The sequence below is a fragment of the Monodon monoceros genome, unplaced genomic scaffold (genome assembly GCF_005190385.1).
Source record: "Monodon monoceros isolate NGI ecotype Baffin Bay Population unplaced genomic scaffold, NGI_Narwhal_1 Super_Scaffold_11, whole genome shotgun sequence".
Lineage (NCBI taxonomy): Eukaryota > Metazoa > Chordata > Mammalia > Artiodactyla > Monodontidae > Monodon > Monodon monoceros.
The window spans coordinates 85,845,200-85,871,728 of NW_021703767.1; the positions used below are offsets into that span (position 1 = coordinate 85,845,200).

Consider the following 26,529-nt stretch of genomic DNA (forward strand, 5'->3'; position numbering starts at 1 on the left):
AGGCCAACAATTTTACATGTTTCTGACTTTGGTGGATTAAAAAAAAGACATTTGTGGGTAATTTTATTAGGATATGAAATTACTTGATATTATTTATTCAATGTTCAAGGACTGCACTATTCACACTACACCTTAAAATTTTCAGTTATCAGGGTTTTAGGAAAAAGCATGTAATATCATCACAACTTTAACCTCAACAGTAATAAATTTCAGGGCTAGGGTTTTACATACACTGACCTGGCAAATATTTTTAACTATAACCTGAATTGTCCTTCAGCCATAAATTAAAATCACTTAGCTTTTTATGCACATAAATTAACATAAATTATGCACATAAAAATACTTTTCAGATGCCAAGTGAAAGAGCTTTCTTCTTGCTCAGTGGTCTTTACATAATATTGTAGAGCAACTCCCATAAACCCTCAATTACTTGATTATCACCTTGCAACACACTTTGTTTAAGTTTGTATCTTCCTAAAATTAAGACATCTGGCTAAAATATTTACCAAAAATCCATTCATTAGTATAAGAACCTTTAAAATTATTTCCTTGAGAACCAAAAATCAAATTCGTGACATTCCTTATTTAAAAACTGCTCATTATACTTCTTTATAAAAATAACTTTAATAAAGAATCAAAGGCAAAAGTAAAATTCTGGATTTTACCCCAATGCCTTCCAAAAGTTGCCTATGATTAGAATTTTGTTACAAAGACTTTCCTAATATCAAATCTCTGATCAATTCCCTAAACCATTCTATTCTAACACACTAAATTTTTTTAAGTACTGAGATTTCAGAGGATTCATTACAAAATGATAAATTGACCAGCTAATATTTTACTACTGAGCAAGTATAAATGCATCTTAAAAAGCAATCAGAATACTACTCTAGGCCTTTATTTAAGTAGGTCCAACTACTTTTCAACAGTTGGTATAAAAAGTAGAAAGTTAAAAATCAGCAAATGGAAGATCAAAGTTTATTTACTACCTGCATACAAAAACATATTGCACATCAAACAAGCAAAATCAAAAAAAAAAAAAAAGAAAAAAAAAAGGAAAAAGGGAAAAAAAAAGAAAAAAGGGGGAAAAAAGAAAAGATACTCTACTGAAGACTAACATGTAGTTTATACAGAATAAACCTTCTGGAAATTGATCTTTTCAGTAGTTCAGGTTATGTCTGAATGGACATGACTAATTCAGCTTAGTGTTTTAACTAAAGCTATGTTTGATTTTTTAAATACTGTACACTTTAATAAATAAACCAAACAAAGCCTCAATGTAGAACAGTCACTGCCAATATCACCCAGTGTCCCTGCAGATGAGAATTTAACAAATGTATTCCAGTGGCCTGCAGATTTTCCTCTACATACAGCATTTTAAAAACACATTAAAACAGACCAGTTTCCAGACTAAACTAATGAAGAAATTACAATTCAGTGCAAAATATCTTAGACTGCATTTCACTCTAGTTTTCCTCAGGTGAAGAAGTGGTTGCATATTATTAAAAATGTAACAAAAGCAGCTAATGCTTTCATAAAGAATATTCCCTTAGGGATCCCACCCCCCACCCACCTCCCCCCATCTCTGCCATATTTTGAAAACAAAATAACATTTCCTATAGCCAGCAACTTTTTTTAATGTTACATATACTATTCTCAAGGCACATCTGATGATATATTTTATAACACAGTAGGTGTCAAAGTATGTTTAACATATGATTTCTTCAGGATCCCTCCCCTTTCTGAATTCCAAATGGAGGAACTGAAAGTGCGATGTAAAGACTGGCGATCCATAATTCTATCTTTGGCAAGCTTGTACAAGCACTATTGTAAAATGTAATGTAAAAGAACTGTAAACTAGGAACTTCTTCAGTTTATGAAACACCATTCAGGACTGCTGCTTCTTGAGTATTTTCTTCTTTTAAGGTATTAATCTTTTCTTCTCCTGGAGTACGCTGTAGCTTAGAAATTTCATCGCCAGAAGCACTAGTTGGGCCATTTATTGCCTTTTCTGAAGGACCATGCTCTTCAATCACATCTTTTGCCTGCCAAAGGGAGACAACTTTTTCAACTTCTTTATAAATGAAATCTGTAGCTGAGGAGGACAATAGCTACATAAACATTAATTAGCTAATAAATAATTTTAGTTTTCACATACCACAATGGATCAAAGAATTAAAACATTCTTAAAATTCAAAACAAATACCAATGTACTCCACCTCTCTGGGCTTTTCAACTCTTTCTCTCTAGTATCTAGCGGTGCATAAACCACAGGAAGAATCTGTACCTGTTTACTGAAAACTTGCACCTACTTTCATTTTAACCACTGGAATGCTCACCATATAAAAGATATAAACATTAATACCCTAAGTAACGCAAATAACCACCTACTTACTCACCTTTTTTTTGGAACTCACATTTACATATCAAATCCCTTAAAATATTTAAAAGAATTGAAACTTAAAGGTCTTTATCCACCACTGAGAAGAGGTATATTCAGCCTATTGTTCCCCAAATTAAGGCAACAGTCTCTATGCCCAGTATCTTTGGGCAGACTGAATTTTACGAATGCTATTTAGAGTTCTAAATGAAAAGTATTTCAGGCTCAAGCATGCATATCTTCAGTTACCTGGGGCCAAAAACAAAATCAAGAGTAGTCTTTAACTAAAATATTACTGGTCTAATTGGGGAAACAAGTGATCATACAAGTAAGTTAAGAAGTGAAAATAAAACTAAACCATACCAAAAACAAAAACAAAAACACCAAAACCTACAGGTTAAATTCTCCTTACCATTTCTTTCTTGTTTTTAGCCAAAGTTTCCCTTGGGAGGTTTCTTTGTCTGCTCTGAGACTCAGCTCTAGAAATATAATCTGCAACTGTGACTGTTGAAGATGAGAAAAAAATTACAGGTGTTGAAAAAGTACTTCTAAAGTTTATTTATGGATAAAGAGTAATTTTACTTTTAAAATAAATTAATGGTGGGTTACCCAATTTCAAAATTTTCTTAAGCTGGGTACCACCTCCAACCAAAAACTAACCCTGAAAAATGTGCCTGTGGTTTAGTGCTGACTACAGAAGATTTCAAGCTGGAAAGGCAAGGAAGCCTAGATTAAAGTCCTCTTCAACAAGAGTCCAGCCATTTGCTTCTGGTTAGTCTACAGTTGTGGGGTAAGTCTGACATAGAAATCCACAACCAAGAAGAGAGAATGCAGCATTGTAAGCCCAGTGTTTGCACTTATCAGTGGGGGAAAAAATGGGGCAAACTGGGTCAAATCGTGGTGTAGCATGCTTCAATTTGAAATTTTCATCAAAGATGTAAAAGATTTACTCAGAAATTAGTTGTTCTGGTTTTTTTTAACATTTTCTTTAAAAGCACAGTAAGATATCCAAGTGTATTTTATGGTTCCTTTTTCACATTTCACACTAGAAACCATTCTGAGTAATCTAAAAAAACTGCAAGCAAACTAAAGATGACAGAACACCAACCTAAAAATGTGGCCATTGATCATGGTGGGAAAAGGTCCACCATTAATTCAGTAACCACTCCCTTTCCCCATCTTGCCAATCTTTCAAGCGACTGACTGAAAAGGTGTTTGTGTTTGCAATGGCAGTAGGGATGCAGGGAAAAGACTAACGCAAAGGCGAAAAGACTAACCCACACTAACACCCTACTGCCAACCCAACTGCAACAAACTACCTCTGGTCTGCTAGTACACTGGACTGGCCTCACTTTATACTGCAGAACTTTCTCTTCAAGGACCTGCAACTTAGAATTCACTGATTTGAAGAAATATCAAAATAATCACCCTCTTCCTTTCAAAGTATTTACTTTCCCTCAGAAACTGGTGAAGAAAAATCCCTGATTATGTGGAATACGGTGTACTTTAAATTATGGAAGCAGGTAAATTACCAAAGAATTAAAACTCGGGTAAATTTAAAATTTAAAGTCACTATGTACAGGAAGAGCTAGTCCATCAGGTTCAAATTATATGAAAATAAATCATTTTAATATAATAAAAAGCTGGATTGTATTTACAATTCATTTTTCTTAATCATGAATTAACATGCTAACACCTTTCTTTATAAGATCCAAGAACTTTCTAGAACTTTCTAAAATTATACTGTTTACCAAGAAAGGATTCTGACATAGATAGAACTATTAAAATGAATCTTTTTAAATCCCAAGGAAACAACTTAATTCAGAACTAATACACATCTTTAGAAACACCGCTAAATAAAGATGTTTCATGTCTAAAACTGTCTCTTTCCCTCCAAATTATAAGAAACTCAATGTACTCATTTTGGAGCTTTATAAATGGTCATTTAAATTCACTGTAAATGAATTTATAAATACATTTAATAATAGTTTCCAAAACTGGGGAGAGGGATACTATCAAATCCACTTCATCATTATATCTACATACACAGAAGCAAAAGCATCCTATTCTACTTTGGAGAGCACCTTAATGAATTCATTCTGTTTCCATGGTCGAGCCCTCAGTGACACCTGGAAGAACTCAGCTACCTGGAAACCCTGATGCATAGACACGCATACTGCTAAATTTGAACACGTGACAATTCTTAGAACTCTTCATCCACTATGTACAGAGAATAGTATACTTTGATACAGTTTATCAATTAATTAATAGGCACTTAGCTGGAAAGGTAAAAATTTATCAGTGCCCCTCCCCTACTAAAGGGAGGTAAAACTAAAAATAACCTCAGTTAATTCAAAGAAAAACCTGTTTATAGCCAGTCTTTAAAATAAAAGCCACTTAAAAGTTCAAAACAGATTAATAGGTATTTACAATACCTAGAAAAAAATTGAGGCAATTTGTGCAGCATAATTTGGACTCTAGAATTTAAGGGCTCCAAAGTTAATCCACTGAACACCAGTATACTGCCATTCTTTTCTTAGTAAAGAATACTCACTGCTTAATTTATACTAAGGGCAACAAGAAATTCTGAGCAAATATTTGTTTATTTCAGAGAATGTTGACATTAACTTTGGATAGAAGCTGCCTTCGTAGAACTCCTTCCAGGGGCAAAGGAGAAAATGATGTGCTTTTTCCACCTATTGTGTGTGTGTGTGTGTGTGTGTGTGTGTGTGTGTGTGTGTGTGTGTTGATTTGGGGGGTAGGGGGCACGCTGAGAAAGGCAATGAGTTCTAAAGAGGAAATTAGTACTTCCAAAGAACAGAGTAAAACAGGAATAAATGCAGTAAAGAACACAAATCATTGCTTAATTATTTAAAACTCTAAATTACTCAAGTTTCAATTAATACCATTCAGAAATCTCTTCCTCTTCTTTATCAAAGGCTTTTATGTTATTCCCTTTATGTCCTTTGACTTAGTAATGAACCACCATCCACCTAGTTAATAAATTATGTTGTAATTTATTCTATCTCAAGCCCAACCTACTAACAGCTTAAATTTCCTTATTTGTAAAGTATAGCCAAAAAGTGTATGCACTGCTATGCCAGCTTCAAAAAACAAAATAAATACAATCTCTTCATCTAAAAGATATTTCTAACACTAAAGAGAGAGAAAAGAAGAGAAAACAATAACATTTCCTGGAACCTATTTTGACAATATTTAATTCCTTTTAAATTTACAACTATCTTTAAAACATCAACTTTTTTTTCCCCAAGAATGGAAACTAATACCCTTAACCAGTTTTCTCAAATGTCTCTACAACCACTAAACTTAAAATTCTAAATAAAGATACTGGAATTTATATTCTTTATTTGGGGAAAACACAAGAATTTGCTTTGGAAAGAATGCAAAATTGATTAGTTTAAAAGGGGTTTATTTCTGGTGCACACAGTTTCTTCATTGTAAATATACATGTGATTCTCCATACAAAGGAAATGGAATTATGTTCAAGATAGTATAGACACAGCAAACAAGTTTCTTTGAAGTTACTAAAAATTATATCTACTTAAATTAACATTCTAAAACTAAGTAAGTACTATTAATTTGAATAGTTAGTAGGTGTAAGGGAAAAGGCATCACACTACAATAAACAAAAACATAACATGCATTCCTCTTACTAGGAAAAAGACACTTTCAAGTATTTTTTTCATTTATACTTTTTTTTTTAAACTGTGGGTATGAGAAACCCCACAAAAATGAGGTGCTGAACCCAGATATAGCAAGCAGGCACCATGCAAAAGCTGCCCAGTTTTGCCAATCAACCTCAATCACAATCTACAACATAGTTCCTGGGATGGCAGGCCCCAACTCAAGAATGCAGAATCTGCCAAGTGGACAAAATAACGGTATTCTCAACAGTATTTCCATGTAAAAAAATTGAGACACAACATTAGTTCAATTAGACGGGTTTACTACACATTTACGGTGTGAAGGAAGAATGCATTTTCTTAAGAGTAGTAGTCGTATTAGTTGAGTAAACAATTTATGCAATGCACATCTTGAATGTATATGCACAGGTGTACATGTAAGTATAATATATTTAGAAAGCAGACACATGACATTTTTTTTTCATGCTTGTAACCTGGTGTTGGCAACAGGTCCACGCAAGTTACCTGGCTGTCTATCTTCTGCCTGACCCCTGAAACGACGCCTGCGGCTACGATTGCGTCGCTGGGGTTTTTTTTCACTATCATCTGTAATTGCAAAGTTCACCATGAACTATTCTGACAAAAACAAAGCAAAAAACAAAGCAAAAAAAATAAAAAAACAAAAAACTTCTTTCCTTCAAAGATTTAAAGAAGGGAAAAGAACCTTTTAATTAAACAGGAAAAATAAAACAATACACATTACTCACAGGAAAAATACTTTTGTAGTTTAAAACATTCCTACTACATTAAATATGGAATTATCATCCAGAAATTAAGAGGGTTTTAACTCTTGATTAAACAAACTCTAAGACTTAATTATCATCATTCAGGAATAAAGTTTTCCTTTTTTTTTTACCAAAGTTAATGACATTTTAGCCCTCTGGAAATCAATTCCTACTCAGTATACACACCTTCATTAGCGTCATTTATAACATTTAAAGAGGCAAACTGAAAGCCCAATTTTGGTTTAGAACAGTAAGAGTATTAAGTGCCTTGCAGTTTGAATATTTGTATTGTTTTAATGGCATCAAAGGGCATTTTAATAAACCTTCCCAGTTTCAAAATTATTTGGCTATACAAATCTGAGAACTAGACATTTAAGACAAGACACAAAGCCATCTACCTCGTCTGAAGTAAACACTAGGAAAAATTCAACTTGTGAATTGCATATGTTTGGGATTTTTTTTTAAAAAAAAGCTTCATACATTAACAATATTATACAATAATATGTATCTTTTCCCTAAGTGCTTACATACCTAGCCCATTTTCATTAACTGAAGCTGTATCAGATTCAGTCATCCCATCCATCAGAACAGCATCTTCATCAGTCCTTCGTCTACGAGACCGCCTACGACGGTTAGTACTGTGATGAGATTCGCTGGCATCAGTGTCTGCAGTCTGATCTGATTCTGTATTATCAAGTAAGCTGTATGGATTGCTGTCTGGATCTTTGAGCACTATATGCATGTCAGAGGCAAGAAATATTTGTTTAAGAGAGCTGCAGTTATTAGGAATACTCTGACCTATATTGAACTATATCAATTAATGATAAGAAACTTCAATTTTCCCCAGGTAAAAATATACCCTCTCTGTCTTCAGATAAAATGTTTTCTGTATCACTATTTTACCTGAAAAACAACAAATATAAAAACCTTTAAATGGCAATGAAATATTAAAACAGAAGATGGGCAGACAACTTGGCTTTCTACCATTTCTCTTTGACTTGTTTTGAAAACGTATTAGGAACTAGTATATTATTACATGCTACATTCACATTCCTAGCTAATCCTGCCCAGAGGCTAGAGAAATAAAAATGAAAACAAATATTCAGCTAAAATGAATCAATTCCACGAAACAGCTTTTTGTCTCCATAACTGAGTTCAATGTGGTTGCTGCTTCTTTGTGCCAATGTTAATGAACTATTTCCAAATAATACTCAACACCTGCACTCCATGACATAACAGAAATCTCTTACTATGAACTGAAGCAAGCAAAGCACGTCTACACAAAAAAGCATACTAAAAAATTTGAAATTCTAACTGGTTATAGGAAAATGTGGAAATAAATGTTGAGTAGTACTCCCATCTCCAGAAAGAAAGAGTGAAGGGGGAGTAAGGTGGGGTGAGGGTGGGAAAGGAAAGGTTGTAAGATATAATTTATAAGAAAAAAAAAATACCCATCTTACCTATGTGCATTTATTGCTTCCACCAATCAAATTATAGAAGAAATTCACCTAATCACGATTTTTCCTTTCTAAGTTTCCTTTGGTAACAGCTAGCAAGCTAGCATCTTTGCAAAAGACACTAAGTTTATCCATTAATCATAAACACTAGGTAAAGTACATTTACTTTGTAATTCAGCATACTATAATTTTATAAACCTTGATAAGAGTGAACAATATACTAAAATATAAAAAACTGCTTCCCTGGAAGTCTGTAAACTGAACTTTAGGACTTGAAGAATATCACTAGAACTAGAGAGTACTTTAAAGTCCCGTAAAAGGTGTGATTTGATCCAGCCTTTTTTTAAAATTTATTAAGAGTGGTTTTATTAAAAGTTGCCATACAATAATATGCTATGGATCTAGTCCATGGATCCCTGACAATTCTCAATTCTCCCCCCCAGCCCATTATATAAGCTAAGAACATTCTGAATATTCTAACTAAACTTTCACTGAGAAACACTCTATAGTGCTTTTCCTTATGTTGCTATGTGTATGTGTGTGTATATATATATTTTACTATTTTCCTCAGACAGTTAAAAGAGAAACTTCCAAACATGAGTGGCCCTGGTAAATGAATTAACGTATATGAAATTATACTGTTTACCAAGAAAGGATTCTGACATAGTATATAAAAGACTACCAGAACTGATGGAAGATTTGCCACCACGTGGTCCACCACGACCTCGACCCCCTGAAACACTTCTGCCTCTTCCTCCTGGGCGTCTCCTGCTGTCACGCTGATGCCGGCTCTCTCGGTCATCTTCTCCTGCCAATGACCAATCACTTAGCTCGTCTTTACGCTCAGATTCAGTTTCAGATGGGTTAGACAGCTCAGAGTTTGTACCTTGGGAAAGAAGAAAACATAAGCCAACTATATTTCTATTAAAGAAAAAAGTGAAAATTTTCAACATTATTTCCTGCTAATCATTGTTTAAATAACCCTACTGATTGGCTGCTCCAAAGAAAGAGAAATAAAAATGTTAATGAATTTGAAATTTATTAACTAAGAAATAACTGAATGTTAATATTGTATACTAGTAATAAAGTATTTACCTAGTCAGACAGATTAAAAATTGAACTGTTTGGATGCGCAGAAACATGGCCAATAGAATTTTGCAAAGAACATACAAAACATTACACATATACAATATGAAAATGCACTTAATATAGGGAAATATTTTTTAAATTTTGCCCATTTTTAGGTTTTTAACAAAGTGTTAGTATTGGGTTGGCCAAACAGTTCATTTGGTTTTAAGTAAAAATAAAAGACACATTTTTCATTTTCACCAAGAATTTTATTGCACAATGCATTCACTAACCAAACGAACTGTTTGGCCAACCCAATATAATAAGAAATAACCACTATCCAATATTTAAAAGCAAATTTAATCATATTTAGAAGAATGAGTACTTTATCTGCATACTGTATTCTACCATTATTTCACTGATTCTAGGCGGCACCTTTTTTTCACATTTAACATCTCTGAAATAAGAATATTTCTTATAATTGATGGTCTCATGAACTGGGAGTGTATTTTTAGTAGCTCTACATAAAATGATGTTTTTTGCACAATAATGTCTTAAGTTTGAAGAATACAGCGTTTGAAATCACTGAACAAATTTTAGGTTACTCTAAAAAAAGACAGCTTCAACCTGACAATCAATGGAGTTGAAGCCATTATCAGTGAAACAAAACTTCAGCTTGACTTTAAAAGTTTACGGACTTTTTCTAACATCCCAATGGCCAAATTCAATAGTGACCTTTTAAAAATGTAAACACTGCAAAGACTCTATGAAAGCCTACATCATTATTATGATAACACAATTAATGTGTCAGATTTATATGACCCAATCACTATCATACTCATTCCCACTTCTATTCTTTGTTAGTTCTGGGATGGCACTTTTTCATCCTTTCCTCTTAGCATGGAGGTATCCTATGCTTTTCAAAAGTTCATTTTACACCTTTTTTTTTTTTTCCCTGGCTGCATTGGGTCTTTGTTGCTGTGCACGGGCTTTCTCTGGTTGCAGCGAGCGGGGGCTACTCTTCATTGCAGTGCATGGACTTCTCATTACAGTGGCTTCTCCTGTTGTAGAGCACGGGCTCTAGGCACGCGGGCTTCAGCAGTTGTGGCACGCGAGCTCTAGAGCGCAGGCTCAGTAGTTGTGGTGCACGGGCTTCTTTGCTCCGCGGCATGTGGGATGTCTCTGGACCAGGGCTCAAACCCATGTCCCCTGCATTGGCAGGCGGATTCTTAACCACTGCGCCACCAGGGAAGCCCATTTTACACCGTTTTGCTTTTACAAAAGACCTCCACAAATACCTGTTTTCTCTAACCAAAAGAAATCAAAGAGGTTTTCTGCTTTAGGAAAAAAAGGCACGAAGAGAAAATAGCCTTCAGCACTTGCTTTGCAGCAAGCCATTATAGAGGCAGCAAGCACCCCAAACAGTGACAGCAGCACACCCCAGCTCCTTCCTCAGGAACTAAACTCAGCATCAAGCCAACACAGTTTTGAACTGTGTCGGTGAGCATCTGTGCTTTATCTCACATTATTTTGTGCATCTATTAGCAAGATGTGTCCTAAGGTAATTGCTTCTTCACTTTATGCCATTTCAGCTTACAAAAGGTTTCACAGAAAAACTCTACTTTCTGATAGTGTGGGAAACCTATACATGCAAATCTATCTCCTTAAGGGACCAGTTCAATGTCTGTAGCTTCCAACCAATTTAACTAAAAACAGACCTCTCCCCTTATTTCCTTAAAATTAATGTGTATCTATCATGAAGTATTGTCATGTGTTGTTTTCTATTTTCTCCAGTGTGGATTTACTTCCCACTTGGTCTACAATATAATAAAGGGGAGAGCTCTGTCTTGTATCTCTAAATGCCCCCAGAAGCCTAGCAACATGCATATCAATTTTCTCTTGAGATGTGAATTTGCTGCATGATTTTGAAGTTCCTATGCTGAACTCTCAAATAAGAAAGATAAACTAGAAATACACTATATTAACTCCATAGTCATTTAATGATAAAAGCAAAACACAAGAGCTCTTCAGATACACAAAATGCTACGTACTAAAGTACAGGGATTAAAATGTAAAGTTTAAAAACAAGCCTACCAACTTCCTTTCCCCTTTAAAGATAAGTCTTCTATCATCTTTTTTTCTCCATATGCCATTAAATATAGATGTAGCTAGTCATTATATAAGAATGGATACGTTAGACATACATTTTAAGAAAAATATAGCAAGCTTCTAGTACTGACATTCGAGTCTTTGTTAAGAAATGAGTCTCATAGTAGAGAATGAATTAAAACACTTATTTTTCCAAATGACAAAAAAGAACTTTGTTAACTGATGTCATGGTCTGGTGGAATAAGGGTAGTTTATCATTTCATGAGTAGCTAAAAAAACAAAACAAAACAATCAAAAAAACCCTTGGAATGTATCAGAACTTTGGGATTTATTTACAAAGCTATATATCCTGCCTGAAAACATTACCAAAATTTGAAGTTAGATGAGTATCTCATTTTTTAACAGAAGTTCCTTTCAAATTATCTTTAGAAATACAGTGTAGTATTTAACTCAGTATCATAAGCAAAAAAATTTTCTTAGGTTTAACCTAAATCTAATACTCAAGATACTCAAAGAGGGTGTCTAAATCATAAATAGATTTCAGTAGATAAAGACAGCTATTAAGGTCAAAAAAAAAAGCTAATGAACTGGCTAGTGTTCCACTTCCTTCATATTAAACATTTCTGAGATGGCATAAGGAACTCTGCAGATGTAATTAAGGTTAAGGATATTGAGGTGGGAGGATTATCTCACATGGATCTTTAAAAAGTAGAGAACCATTCTCAACTACAGAGAACCAGAGATGATAGCATAAGGACTCTCTGTAATTACTGGCTTTATCAGACAGAGGAAGCGGTCAATAAGCCAAGGAACACAGATTGTCTCTACAAGCTGGAAGTGTCAAAGGAACAAATTTTTCCCTAGAGCCTCCAAAAGGAAATACAGACATGCCAACACTTAGATTTTAGCCCAATGACACTCATGTCAGATTTCTGACCTATAGAACTATAAGATACTAGTATTGTAAAAGCCTCTGAAATTATGATTTGTTGCATAATCAACAGAAAAATACTGTTAAAATCATTCCAATCTCAATTCTGTAAAATATAAGTTCATGAATCCAAAAAGTCAGGGTGGGGGGAGGCTTTATAAGTGATCCATGAAACCAGTTCATTTGTAATGGCTCCAACAAATAAAAAGACCTGTTTTTAACAGAATTTTAACTCATATTTTCCCCTAAAACTTCTAAAATCACCTTATGAAGATGGTTCACATCCTTTTAAACTATAGCTTTTTTTCTTTTTTTTTTTTGCGGTAAGCGGGCCTCTCACTGTTGTGGCCTCTCCTGTTGCGGAGCACAGGCTCCGGATGCACAGGCTCAGCGGTCATGGCTCACAGGCCTAGCCGCTCCGTGGCATGTGGGATCTTCCCGGACCGGGGCACGAACCCGTGTCCCCTGCATCTGCAGGCGGACTCTTAACCACTGTGCCACCAGGGAAGCCCCTGTTCACATCCTTTTAAATGAACACGTATGCTGAACTTAATATTAACAGCTAAAGCCCCACATTTTATCAAATCCAACATTAAGTCATATTTTGTGTGCCATTTAAAGAAAATGCTGCCAATTAAAGTTGTAAGACATCATCCATTGTAACACATATAACTTCAGAGATGTTAAATTCTTATACAGCTTATACATATATATATATTCACCACCTAAAAAACCTTCTGCTATTAAGTGGACAAGAACATCTACAACCAAATTCAAATAATTTTTATTTCTCTGGAGTCCACTTTAAGTTCAACAGCTATTTCAAGAAATACAATGTTACTAGTTGGCAAAGATTCAGAGGTAAGAGTGCCATCTACTGAACAATCTGCATAGCTTTCTTCAATCCAAATGATATTCCTCTACCATTCTCATTTAAATTTATTTCTGTCAACAAAAGCATTTTGCCAAAGAGTGACCTCTCATCAATAAGTGGACTTCCCAGAGGCTTATAAAATTGTTCAATGAATTCATCAACCAAAAAACCAAATCTGATTATTTGTACTAGTAATTTGTACCTCTAAAATCATTCAATATGTACTTAATTTCTATTTAACTACTGATTGTCTTTTGTATTAAATGTGCTTTCAGGATTTTAATAGTTCTCAATTCTCAGTCCTTCACATACTGAACACAGTAACTGGAATTCTTCTTTTCAGGCTTCAGTATAGGGTTAACTTTAAAATAATGAAAAAAGGGGAAGGGAAACTTGACCATCCAACTCTACAACAAATGAAAAACAGTACAAATCTAATATAACTCTGGCATCATCAGACGATCCTTTGGTCAAACATGAAATGTGGAAGTGGAATCTGCACACTGTAAAGCTTTCGTGTATTTGTTTTCCCTAAATGCCTTCTATTCTGGAAAAGGCTTATGAAATTTTTTCCCAAAGCAGTCAGGATGAGCATAGGGGAGTAGAGAAGAGAGAAGAGAAGAGAGAAGGAAAGAGAGAAGGGAAGAAAAAAATCAGGTCACTGCTAAGATCCAAGTCCAAATGCAGAAAAATGGAACAACTCCAAAGCTGAAGACAAACTGAGAAATTTAGGATTAGAGAATTGCTGACAATCACCATCCACTGGTCCCTTCCTATATAAGTTAAGCCCCATCCTCTCAGTGAAACACATTTTAGAAAAATGTTCATTTATAAAATGTCAACTAGGTTCTAACTTTTAAAGCTCTCATATTATTGAAATGCTGTATTTCACAAAATAATTTCAGATGTGAGATATTAATACTCAAAACTGCCAAATGAACCAATATAGTATATTTTAAAAACCAGTACAGATTTGCTATATGTAATCGTGGCACAGTGATTAGTGTATTTTTTCATTTTTACTTTTCCTAGAGGGTAGGCAAAAGATAAATCCTAGTAATATCACCACCATCACTAGGTTTTTATTGGAAAATGTATATAATTGTACAGAGAAAATACCTGAGAAAACAAGTTGCATATATATTTATTCTAAATATTTAGAACAAACATGATCATGAGCTATAAACTTAACAAAAACATGTTTCATTTCATTACACACAAACCTTTTACTTGAACACTATAAACCTTTTACTGTCATTAATATAAAAAGCATGCTGTCACTATTAAAACATGTACCTCAGAACTATTTCCTGCCCTCAAAGCCAAGATAAAGTGATGAACTAAACAATAATAAGCAGGACTTTCCTGGTGGCACAGTGGTCAAGAATCCGCCTGCCAATGCAGGACACAGGTACGAGCCCTGGTCCGGGAAGACCCCACATGCCACGGAGCAACTAACCCCACGCACCAAAACTACTGAGCCTGCTGCGCTCTAGAGCCCACAAGCCACAAGTACTGAGCCCGTGCGCCACAACTACTGAAGCCCACGCTCCGCAACAAGAGAAGCCACCGCAATGAGAAGCCTGCGCACCGCAACGAAGAGCAGCCCCCGCTCGCTGCAACTAGAAAAAAGCCCACGCACAGCAATGAAGACCCAACGCAGCCATAAATAAATAAATGAATGAATGAATGAATAAATAAAATGAAATAAAAAATAAATCCTAAAAAAAGCCCAAAAACAATAATAAGCAAAATGTATTGGATCACTGAAACCACTACCAAAAAAAAAAATTTTTTTTTACCATAACCGGAGGTGTAATTAGGGCCCCGACGACCTCTGCCTCTTCCACTATAAGACCTAGAACCTTGTACAGAAGAGACGGTACTTTCATCAGTGGCATATCCTTTCTCTTTTTCAGGCCCTCTGGTGGAAGAAGGTCTGAAACCCATACCAATCTGTCGTAGCTGTTCATCAATCTGCAGGCGTTCCATTCTTAGCTGTTCTACTTCCTATAACCAAAACAAAAAAGGATAAATCTTACATGTATTTTTTTGTCTTCTTAAAGCCCAGAGCTTGAGCTATACTCCGGTCCTACGAATTAAAGAAGCTTGTGATCTTGGGCAGTTATTCAGCAAAGTATAACTGTATTCCTAGTGAACACAATTTACAAGGTCATTTGCTACTTCAATTCACCAAGCATTTACAAATGCCTTAGCATCATGTGCCAACCATGCTAAGTGCTACAGGTATGCAAAATAAAAAGACAATGACTCTTCTCCTTCAAGGGAATGTTTACACACAAGCATTAGAATAACCTAGGGGATGTTCAACAGACAAGTGCTGAAATAACCTATTTAAACAGCTAATAATTACATAAAATTACCAGATCTAGCCTTCCAGGAGTAAAAACTCTGCTAAATGAGGTAAGGTACCATTTATGACAGGTACTATTAATAACCTACTTTCCTATCAAAATAATGACACTTGAGTTGTGACCTAGATGAACTGGCAGACTTGGTCATTCAGAGAATGAGGTCATTACAGGATGTGAAGGTAAGGTGTCTAGAGAAAGCTCTTGGCTAAAAGGCAGAGTATTGGAAAGATGAGTTTTAAAAAAAGGAATGACATTATCAGGGGTGCTTTCAAAATATTAACACAGCAGCCAACAATATGAGTGACTAAAAGGAAAACATAACTAGAGACCGAGCAGTTGAGATACTATAAACAAGAAAAAAACAGCAGGAATAAGAAGAGTAGAAAATGACAATTCCAACTTATAGGGAATTTCTTTTCTAAAACCTTTTCTCTTTATTCATCAACCCAGACAGACTATATTTAAAAAAATGGTTAAGAATTATCAACTGATATCTATGAGGGTAGTACACGTGATTCAGAGAATATCAGTTACCAAGAAAGCCCACCTTCATTCCTGGTTCTGTGTCCTATCTGCATCAAACACAAGAGTGACCATGTCTTAAACAGTACGGAAAGAAATGTGAAGTACAGAGGGAAAGAGAAAAAATGTACACAAGGCCAATCATTTTACTACAGCAAAGGACTTTTAACATTCTCACGCAGAAAGAAAGGGCAAATACGAAGCTGAATTAACAAAAATATTTAAAGACTTAAAATTTATTACAAATATAAAATTAAAGTTTAACGTGTGGAGCAACATGATATGAATACTATACAAACCTTTAGATAAGCAATATGATACTCTAAAAGAACTTGCACATTTCCAATGCTTTCTTTAGTGCCAACAAATACAAATGGAACCATCCCCTGTAAGAAAACACAACATCCTCAGTATTTAATATTTATGTTTTCTAATTTCTAATTCAATCTAATCTTTTAAGTATATAAACCAACTTTTAAAGAAATTTTCCATCAAACTGGCATGAATTTTCAGACTAGATATATCACTTTAGTAGTGCTTTCCTTAAAAACGTAATAAAACCCATTAGCCAGGTTATCCCTATATTATGTGCTCAGATAGCAAAACTTCCAACATGTGTGTAATGGAAGGAGTACTTCGTGATCATTAATAGAAGCATCATCTACAGACTCTCAATATTTACGCAATGTAAAGAAATTACTGATATGGGCAAGTAGTCACCAGTTATTAAAACAAATGAAAGGATTAACCCAGACCTGGTTTACTTAGCTGAATTTCAAAAGAGGAAGGTTTAAAAAAGTGAGGAGGAGAATAAGATGATAATTTTCTTTTCCTTTATAGAAGTAAACTTCCAGCTTCCTACTGGCTAAGGGCAATGAACAGATCCTAAGTAAACTCACCCAATCACAGAGTCTTTCCTCATTTTCTTGATTTTACAGAATACTTCCTAACAGTTATCTAAACAAACTGGCTTAACTTTGGATTCTAAATATGGAATTAAGTGTGGCTTAACTTTTTATTCTATGTAAGAAACTACTATGTGACTTATTTTCAAAAATTTTTTTTTTTTTTTTTTTTTTTTTGGTGGTATGCGGGCCTCTCACTGTTGTGGCCTCTCCCGTTGCGGAGCACAGGCTCCGGACGCGCAGGCTCAGCTGCCATGGCTCACGGGGCCCAGCCGCTCCGCGGTGTGTGGGATCTTCCCGGACCGGGGCACGAACCCGTGTCCCCTGCATCGGCAGGCGGACTCCCAACCACTGCGTCACCAGGGAAGCCCCAAAATAATTTTTTAAAAATTTAATTGAATTTTAGTATGGGAGATCAAAAAGAAGAAATGGACCAGGGCAGGTGCTAAGGCTACAGTACAGAGCACAGCTATCATGGAGCTTAAAGCGAGTGACTATAAGGAAGTAATTACAACTAGGAAGGCATGAAACAAGGGACTCTAACTTAAGCTTATTAGGAAGTGAGAAAGTCTTGACAGTGTCCTCAAAAATTCACATGCAGAAAACAGAGGATATAAAGTGAATAAAAGACACAGAGGAGGGGAAAAAAAGAGATCTAAAAAGTTTTAATCACATACTGTATTTCTGGGACTATATTATTTACGTTCATTATTTAATGTTCATTAAAAATTCACTTTAAGAAATATCCCAATTCTACAGCTGAGAAAACAATTTGCTCCCAGCCAATTTCATATCCAGTTACTTAATTCCAAACAACATCCACGTGTTAACTGCCAGAATATACGCTAAGGAATAGGATAAATAAAGTCCCTGTTCTAAAGGTAATCACAATCTCAGAAAAGATAATAAACCTTCCTGTAATAATCTCATTGTACAGCATTAGTGATATGAACTTTAAAAGCACAGGAATATTAGGTAGAATGTGAATTATGCCATCCCAGATGTGGAAATTTAGGGGAATTCATAAGAATATTATTGTCATTTAAAGTCAATATTAAAAATAAATAGAATTTTACAAGTAGATAAAAACGGTAAAGTCTTTCCAAACAGCTGATCTGCAAGGATTAAGAGAAATAGAATGCCTTGACCCCCAACTGGAGATAGTAACCAATAGTTACCTCCAAAGAAAAGGAGCAGTAAAAAGGCATCCTTAACTGCACGTATTTTACCAACTATTTTAATAGGTATTATAACCCATTAAAACAAAAAAACTGGAGTAAAGAGTAAATGATTATTACTGAATATATGAGCTTACATCTAAGTTATTTCAGTGAAATTTCTAGATTTAAAAATATTTTTTAAACTGATTATTTATAGTTAACAGGTGACACTGAGATAAACTAGCACTCAGAAAAAAATAACGCTGATCCTGCTCCTGATAACATTACACCAAAAAAAAAAAAAAAAAAAAAACTGGAGGGAAAAAACTAGAAATGCACTTCTGAACAATCTATGACCTGCCAAACATGACACAAAACTGCAGAAGTCAGAAGGCAAAAATATTTGCCACATACATAAAAAGACTAACTTACTCAAAATGCAAAAGCTTACACACTTCAGTAATAAAAAATGACAAAAAATATGCAAAGGACAATCTGTTTATAGAAAATGTCTTTCAAGCAAATGGAAAGATAATATGTACATCTTCTGGAATGGCACTAATTAAACTGTGATAAAACTCAGTACTGGCAAATATGTGGAATACAGACACTTTCTATACTGGTGGAGGAATGTGTGGGAAAACTAACAAGATTTAAAAATTTAAATGCCATATAGCCTTTGATCTAACAAATGCATTTCCAGGAATTTACTCTTCAGTCACAAGGGACCTTTGCTGCAACATTATTTTTAAGAGCAGAAAACACAAAAAGGCAACCTGACAAGTCTAACATCTATTAGACATGATGGAAAGAGAAAGACATGGACAGGACATAATATAATTTATTTTTTACACCATACCTTTCTGTGCTATTCTAACCTTTACATAAACCGTGTTTCTTTTACTATTAAAAACTCAAATCTAATCTTAAAAAACCTTAATTAACTGACTTTAAATATTTACCAGGTGCCTACTCTATATAGTTCATTATGCTAGGGAAGAAGGGAGAATATGAGAATTCAGATTTGATTTCTTGACTTCAAGGAGCTCCATAACCTGGCTTGGAGACATAAGATAAACCAGAAAACAAAATACAAGACTTAAAGAAAATCATTAAATACACAATTATATAGACAATAAAAGCTACGGTATACAGGTGGAAAGGTCATATTGGGCTAGAGGTGAGTCACCGAAGACTTCAGAGTAAACAAGTTATAAACTGAGTCTCCAGGGGATTTAGACAGCTTTTTTTCTTTCTTTCTTTCTGGCCACGACACACAGCTTGCGAGATCTTAGTTCCCCAATGAGGGATCGAACCCAGGCCCACAGCAGTGAAAGTGCAGAGTCCTAAACACTGGACCGCCAGGGAATGCCCCTAGACAGCTTAAATTGTGAAATGGTGGCCCCAAATAAGCCAATATCAACCTTCAGATTTGTTTTCACATGCAATGTTTGGAAAACTGAAAATTTTTGTGTACTGTTTAGGTTTCCAGCTTTTCTTTAAAATATTGGAAGAAACAGCAACACATAATACATGCATTCCTACACAGCAACCAGATTAAACGTGAGCAGCATGTTTCTTTTATAGAAAGGCACAGTGTGCCCTCCCTTTCCTATCTTGTACATCCCAACTTGCTTCGTAATTTACATAATGTGCTTGGTATCTTTTAGCATTTAAATTTCTTAACTCTGGCCCACAAATGGAGGTAACAATGACCAAAACTAAAGGAAAGTACAATAACTTCTTAATTTATGAAGGAGGGCCTAGAAGAATTAGCTTGCAACAAGATGGTAAATACTGGAAAGCAACTGGGACTAAGTCAAGCTAAGGGAAGACTAGATATTAGTATCAAGCTAAGAAATTTATAATTGAGTCATTAATGACCCTGCCCAGTAAACACCTTGATCTTCAGATCAATTTTAGGCAGTGGTTGTATGCCAAATGGATCACCATTATTTTATATAGTAAGTATAAATGGGGACAGTGCCAATTATAACAGTATGACACCCTCAATTTTAATCATCTTAAATTCAATAAAAAATGGGGTTTCCCCCCCATTTGGGGCATGGTGTTTGCTTAAGAATAAGTTGAAATTACTTGAGGTTCACAGCAGTTTTTGAAGCAGTGTAGGATGAAATCAACCCACAAGTACTCATTTGTATAATAGTAAGACATTTCTTTTCTCTCATTTGTTTTTAAGTGTGTATTTTACCTCCACATTCTAACTAATTAAAAGGAATAAAGAAAATGGTATCTTTCATAGGCATCTTTACAACATCAAATACCAGCTGTGAGGCTATTTATCTGAGCCAAAATCTACAATTTTCTCTCTGTGTGTGTCTCTTTATTTATTTATTTTTTTAAAAAAAAAACTTACTCTGCCCGATAGGCAAACAAACTCTCTAGTTATCATGCAAAACTGAGGAAGGTGTGAATGTACTGCTTTCTGGGAGATAATCTGGGGGAAAATCCTTGCCTTATGTTCAGACATGCAACTTATACAGAGTTGACCACTGGAGCCACAAAGGTGAGAGATGCTTACAGTGGTGGATGAGAAGGAAAAATACAGCACTGTGGACAAGACATCAACATGTAAGAAAAAGACTGAAAAAGAAATTTCAGAAAGTTGGTATCAGAATTACTAGCAACATAAAGCTTAAAGATTTCAAATAAGAAATAGTTAGGGCTTACAAATTCTAAAAAAAAAAGGTCAAGGAAGTGTTATGTATCAAGAATTCCTTCACAGCCGACTGTTTTGTTTAGAATATCAAACTCTTTACACTCTAAGTTCAAAAAAAAAGAACTGTTAGGATTATCAGTCTTTTTTTTTTTTTACCCCCAGAACTGGCTTTTTTACTGACATACTGAGAAACCAACCAAGAGCCCAAGGCCAACAACTGAAAGATGACTTGTCTTCTAAGTGTGTTAAGCAACATTGTAAGGAACAGAACTTTTTAAAAAAGAAAAATCTGCTGCAGAGCATAAGCAGTTCACTGGATATAACTTTCCTAAAACAATTTTCAAAATATAAAAAATAGTACTGTAAGTCAACCAGAAAAAGAATGGGCGGCGGCGGGGGGGGGGGGGGGGGGGAGACGCACGACACAGGCAAATTATGTTTTAAATACTTACATCTTCTCTAGGTAGTTTATTTTCATTGTCTCCTTCAATTCTCACCCGAACCACACCAGATTTGTCTACTATTTCTTGAATAACTTTGCCATTCTTCCCAATTACTTTTCCTTTAATAAGAGAAAACATATATAATGGTAAGTTAAAAACCAACACTGCTTATCATTTCAACACCAGCCCAAATAATTTGACTTACTATCAAATTATAAAAACCAAGCAAAACTTCATCTTCTTACTCTCAATTAACTCACCCTAAAGACCACTGAGGAACTTTATCCTTGGTATGAAACCTTCACTTCGGTACGCCCAAGGCAACTACTGTTAACTGAGATTGACAGTGCCACTCACAATGTAAGCCATTTTCAATGTCTAAGTATTTTTTAATATGTTCTATATCATTTTTCTATTTTTAAAATATCAAGTCCAATCCATTTATTTCAAAAACTTGGATATATAAATGAAGGCAAAAAGAAAACTTTTATTTTGGCATTAATCACATCAATTTGTTTACATTTATGACATATTACATATATTATTATTCAAACAACTAACAAAGTCATCAATCTGGCTTTTAAGTTCCTACTTGTTCAAAAGACACCTGTGACTTCAAGATTCTTTTAAAATGAATATTCTCTTCACCAAAATAAAATGTTGACATTTAACAAGTATTACATTTTACACCTGTAAGTTTTTAAAGTACTGCAGAGGTGTACAACTACATACAACATGTATATGGTTTGCTGTCTTCCTAGATACGAAATACTGTAAAATGACATAAATTCAAATTATTTACCTTCTCCACACTTAACTTGTAAGTCTGTCACATAGCAGTTACTGAGTATCCAATAATTAGAGGAGAAACTAAAAGGAGGACACGAAGATGCTCTTCCCCTTAGGAACTCACTTTTTATAAAGCTAACATACACCCATAAAGTAACAAAGCAATACTGGGTAGTGTTACCTGGTAACAGAAGTAAATGTTCAAGTAACTACCAGTATATGGAATAGATGTATCCTAAGTTAACAGCAACATCTTATTTGTTAAGTCCAAATCCTCAATTAATTAAAATTTTATACTATATCAGCAATCTATTTCCACAATAAATTAATTTTGGTTGAAAGAGGTTAAAATGTAAGTTTCTCCTATTGCATGCTTGAGAGAACAGTTCTCAATAAAGAATAAATAAGGGGGGAAGGAGATAAATAAGGAAACAATGGCAACAATAAGCCAGTCAATACAGCAGACACTATTATAGGATTTTCAAACCTCCTTGCCCAACAACCCTAAATTTAAAAGCACCAGCAATTGAACAGGTAAAAAGAAAAAACAAAGGAGTAGGACAGGGAAGTCACATGATGTATGTCTTCTCTGAACAGCCCTAGCAGCAGCATATAAAAGCAACCTTCATGTTAACACAGTGAAGCTCAAGCAGCAACTCCATCCTTGACCCTGCTAAAAATAAGCAAATATCTTTTCGAAAAAAACAAAAATCAGATTGATATATCATACCCCCTCCCCCAAATCTTTACCCCTTCCTTCTTGTGAACTATACCAGTGGTGAGTGAATATCCATCACCCTTCTGGGGTCTGTGGCAAGGACCTACCTGCAAGTTTTATTTAGTCCCACCAGAGACCTTCAGTATTTTAACTGATCATTTCCACAGTTTAAATTCCAAAGCATATTGACAAACTGAAGCAGACCTGTAGTATAATTTGAGCACTGAGCATAAATGCTGAAGGGACAGAGTAGAGAAGTGATTAAGGAAGGCTTCCAGGAGGTGAAAAGTTTCAGTTAATTTTCAAATCAATGTTCATGTAATACTTTTGATTTGGGAAGGCTGGGAATGGTCAACAAGTCTAGAACCCTTGGAACCTGAATATGTGCGGAAATCCTCTCTGAAACTTACCTACCAAGTAGTCCTCATTCCCATTTATGTCTCAGTCCTCTTTTTTTTCTCTTTCACTTGGACTAAGAAGGTACTATTTTTCAAAACACTGCTTCAACCAGAAAACATTTTGGAGGAAGATGTAGTACTACTATTATACACACCAACCAACTGAAGTCCTTACTTCTGAGTATTTCACCAACGCATAATAGTTGCTAATATTTATTTTCTAAATAGTAAACAAATAACCCAAATCACCAAAGCCAACCAAGCCAGGGTGGAGGAAAAAAAGAGACATGACAGGTACTCACATCACTGCACAGATAAATGAATAAAGAGAAAAATCTGAGAGCTACAAATACATCTGATTTCCTTATTTCTGAAGTATCAGGAATTTTTACTTAAAATTAACGCTACCACAAATTCTACAAGACCAAGGCTATCGTCTATAGAATTGTTGGGCTGGAAAGAACCCTGACTCCCTTGGACACACTCACCTCCAAATCATTTTTACAAGTGAAGAAATCGTAAGTTAAATTATGTTCTGTAAAAGCAGCAACCAAAATGTTAGTACTGATAGCTGTCAATAATAGAGCATTATATAAACAACAAAGGGGATGATTTTCAAAAGCAGCTTTCTTGTCAAAGGCAATTTCATTAGGCAACAATAAACATTTGGTAAATTTTGTATCTTAACATTTATTAAAATTATGTACAATTCCTGAGACTTACATTTAATTGTAACCTCTCAACTCATAATCTCCAGCAATTCAGTGTACAGTGAACAGTGGTTTCTAAGAACAGATTAAGTGGAACTTTCTTAACTGGTAGTATATATCATACCCATCCAAACGTTTGGGCAGAAGTGAAAAGATTTTTATATAGTTGAACACCATGAAACTGTCCAAATTCTTGTGTTGTACGCTATTATCCCAAGCACACTACTTTTTACTGGCCAAAACAAACATCTTTTTTAATAGTGGAAGTGTTTTTTTTTTTTAATTTTCACCTACTAATGTTTTACGGAATTTGACAAGTAAAACGTACAGAATCTTCCTACAGGTGTAACTATATATAAATGGAGCCCAAGGGGCTCTAACTATTTAAGGTCAAAAAACTAATGAGATTCAATAGATGACCAAAAAAATCATAAAAAACCATTCCCCTAGTAAATTTTGCTACATCATGTTGATGCTTTATTTATGTCAAACTTTTAGGATAATCACTAAGTATTTAACATGTGACCAAAGCTTCTCCCATATGTCTCAAACAGCATTTTAAAAGACAGCACAGATGTAGAGGATAATAACAAAGCTGTTAAACAACTAATCCCAAGCTATAATGCTCATTTAACTGCACCTTCAAATTCAAAAATTGCCACTTAACTTAATAACCCATGGGCGCAGCAGTTTTCACTAAGTGTCAAAAACTTAATAGTGAAACCTCCCCTCATATCATCATCACCATCCTTCTCTCCTGCCTATGACTTCTTAAACTTTATTCTATGCCTTTGCAACAACTATTACTTACTCGAGGCCTACTGTGTAGAAGTTTATTACCCTATTGTTAGTCCATTCTTACTTTTTCTTCTACATTAAACAAAAGAAAAAAATTACCACAAATACCTTCTCAAAAAGTACTACGACAATTTTGATGGATATATGAATGATAAAGACATCAAGCAAATGAAAATATTAAGAAAGAGGCCAAAGGATGAAAAGGCTTAAGAAAAACTATAATGACAAACTGTTATAAAAAAATACTCTACATAACTTTAAGATATCAGAAAACTCTAATTTTTCAATTAAGTCACTGTACGTAATTAAGTAACATTTAACTTATTTAACATTTAGCAGAAGTACTTACCAACAAGATTCCTAGGAACCTGAATAAAATCCTCCACAAATTCCAAAAAACCTCTAGCCTTTTTTACAGCATCAGCACTCTGGTGGGGAGAGAGGGGAAACAAACATGAAATTCCACCTTGAAGAAACCCACAATCCACAACAAAAATAAAAACTGAATTATTATGCTCTAGTACAAGATTCTGCTCAGACCACCAGAGTGACATTTCAAGTCAAATAATTCATGAAGTATTTTTCCAAAAAAAGTCACAGTAATCATTAAACAGCTAGGAAAGAGTCTTTTACAACCAAAATATGTTAGACATCTCTAAGGTCCCTTTTAAGCTCCTGAGAAAATTAAGAGAGTTTAACTTACTTACATTAGCCAAATTTTAACCCAATCCTAAATACATCTGGCCCACACTCCTATGCTGAATTCTCCAGGTGAATGTTAAAAAAAAAATTGTTCAGTGCTTCCCTGGTGGCACAGTGGTTGAGAGTCCGCCTGCCAATGTAGGGGGCGCGGGTTCGTGTCCCGGTCCGGGAGGATCCCACATGCTGCAGAACGGCTGGGCCTGTGAGCCATGGCCACTGGGCCTGCGCGTCTGGAGCTTGTGCTCCGCAACAGGAGAGGCCACAACAGTGAGAGGCCCACGCACCGCAAAAAAAAAAAAAAATTGTTCATGTTGTCTGTACTATCTGCATTGTTTTTTCATTCTCAACGTAAGAAATGATTTAAAAGGTTTCTGCAGATGCATTTAAAAAAAAATTACCTACTGATAACATCATTAAAATTCCTAATCGCTAATGGTTATGATTTTAAAAGACCAGAAGATGGGGGCGGGGGTGTCTTCTCCAAAAGGAATTTATAGTCTAGTAACAGTTAACTTCCACTTCTAATGTTTGTCCTTTAATAACCACAGGTCAAGTATGTTGTGTGCTCCCTGTATTATACACAGCAAAAAATTTTAAACCGTATTTAATCCTCATAAACTGTAAGGTAAGCACTATTAATATTCTCATTTTACAATTCGGAAAATTACGCAGGGAAGCTGAGTAACTTTCTCCAAGCCCTCTCAAAGTGGTAGAGACAAAATTCCAATTCAGGCAGTATGGCTCCAAAGCCTTTCATCTCAATTACTTTGTTATACTGCCCACTTCTAACGGTTTCGGAAGTAAAAATCAGGCCTCTAGTAAGATTTACTATATGACTCAAATGAAAAGTCAAGACTTGAAATTATCACCCCCAAAAAACTCATTTTCTCTAATGTGAAGGATGGTCTCAATGAAGAAAAGTCTGATTTATTTTTCCAATTATTTTCCTGTCCACACACATGTCACAATTAACCAGTGACAAAATATAATTCAAGTTCTACAAAAGCTATTCTATTATATGCTATTTATAACTGCCAGTACCCAACAGTAAGCACTCAAAAAATATTTGAATTATCTGTAATGC

At 34.9% G+C, this 26,529-nt stretch overlaps 1 protein-coding gene across 5 annotated transcripts in view; it reads right to left on the reverse strand.

The window, feature by feature from the left end:
- Window positions 1–1,326: 1,326 nt before the first annotated feature.
- The window catches only part of FXR1 (FMR1 autosomal homolog 1), a 57,120-nt gene continuing 31,917 nt past the window's right edge, over window positions 1,327–26,529 (reverse strand). Inside the window, exons 9-18 of one of the 5 annotated variants that reach the window (XM_029214117.1) lie at window positions 25,093–25,171; window positions 21,340–21,449; window positions 16,442–16,528; window positions 15,198–15,255; window positions 15,048–15,110; window positions 8,946–9,149; window positions 7,338–7,538; window positions 6,547–6,627; window positions 2,790–2,881; window positions 1,327–2,042 (exon numbers count right to left, since the gene is read on the reverse strand). In XM_029214117.1, coding sequence (XP_029069950.1) covers window positions 1,872–2,042; window positions 2,790–2,881; window positions 6,547–6,627; window positions 7,338–7,538; window positions 8,946–9,149; window positions 15,048–15,110; window positions 15,198–15,255; window positions 16,442–16,528; window positions 21,340–21,449; window positions 25,093–25,171 — 1,146 coding nt within the window. In that variant the 3' untranslated portion in view covers window positions 1,327–1,871. Of the gene's footprint in view, window positions 2,043–2,789; window positions 2,882–6,546; window positions 6,628–7,337; window positions 7,539–8,945; window positions 9,150–15,047; window positions 15,256–16,441; window positions 16,529–21,339; window positions 21,450–25,092; window positions 25,172–26,529 lie in introns of all 5 variants that reach the window. The other 4 variants (XM_029214114.1, XM_029214113.1, XM_029214116.1 and 1 more) reach the window with 4 other exon arrangements.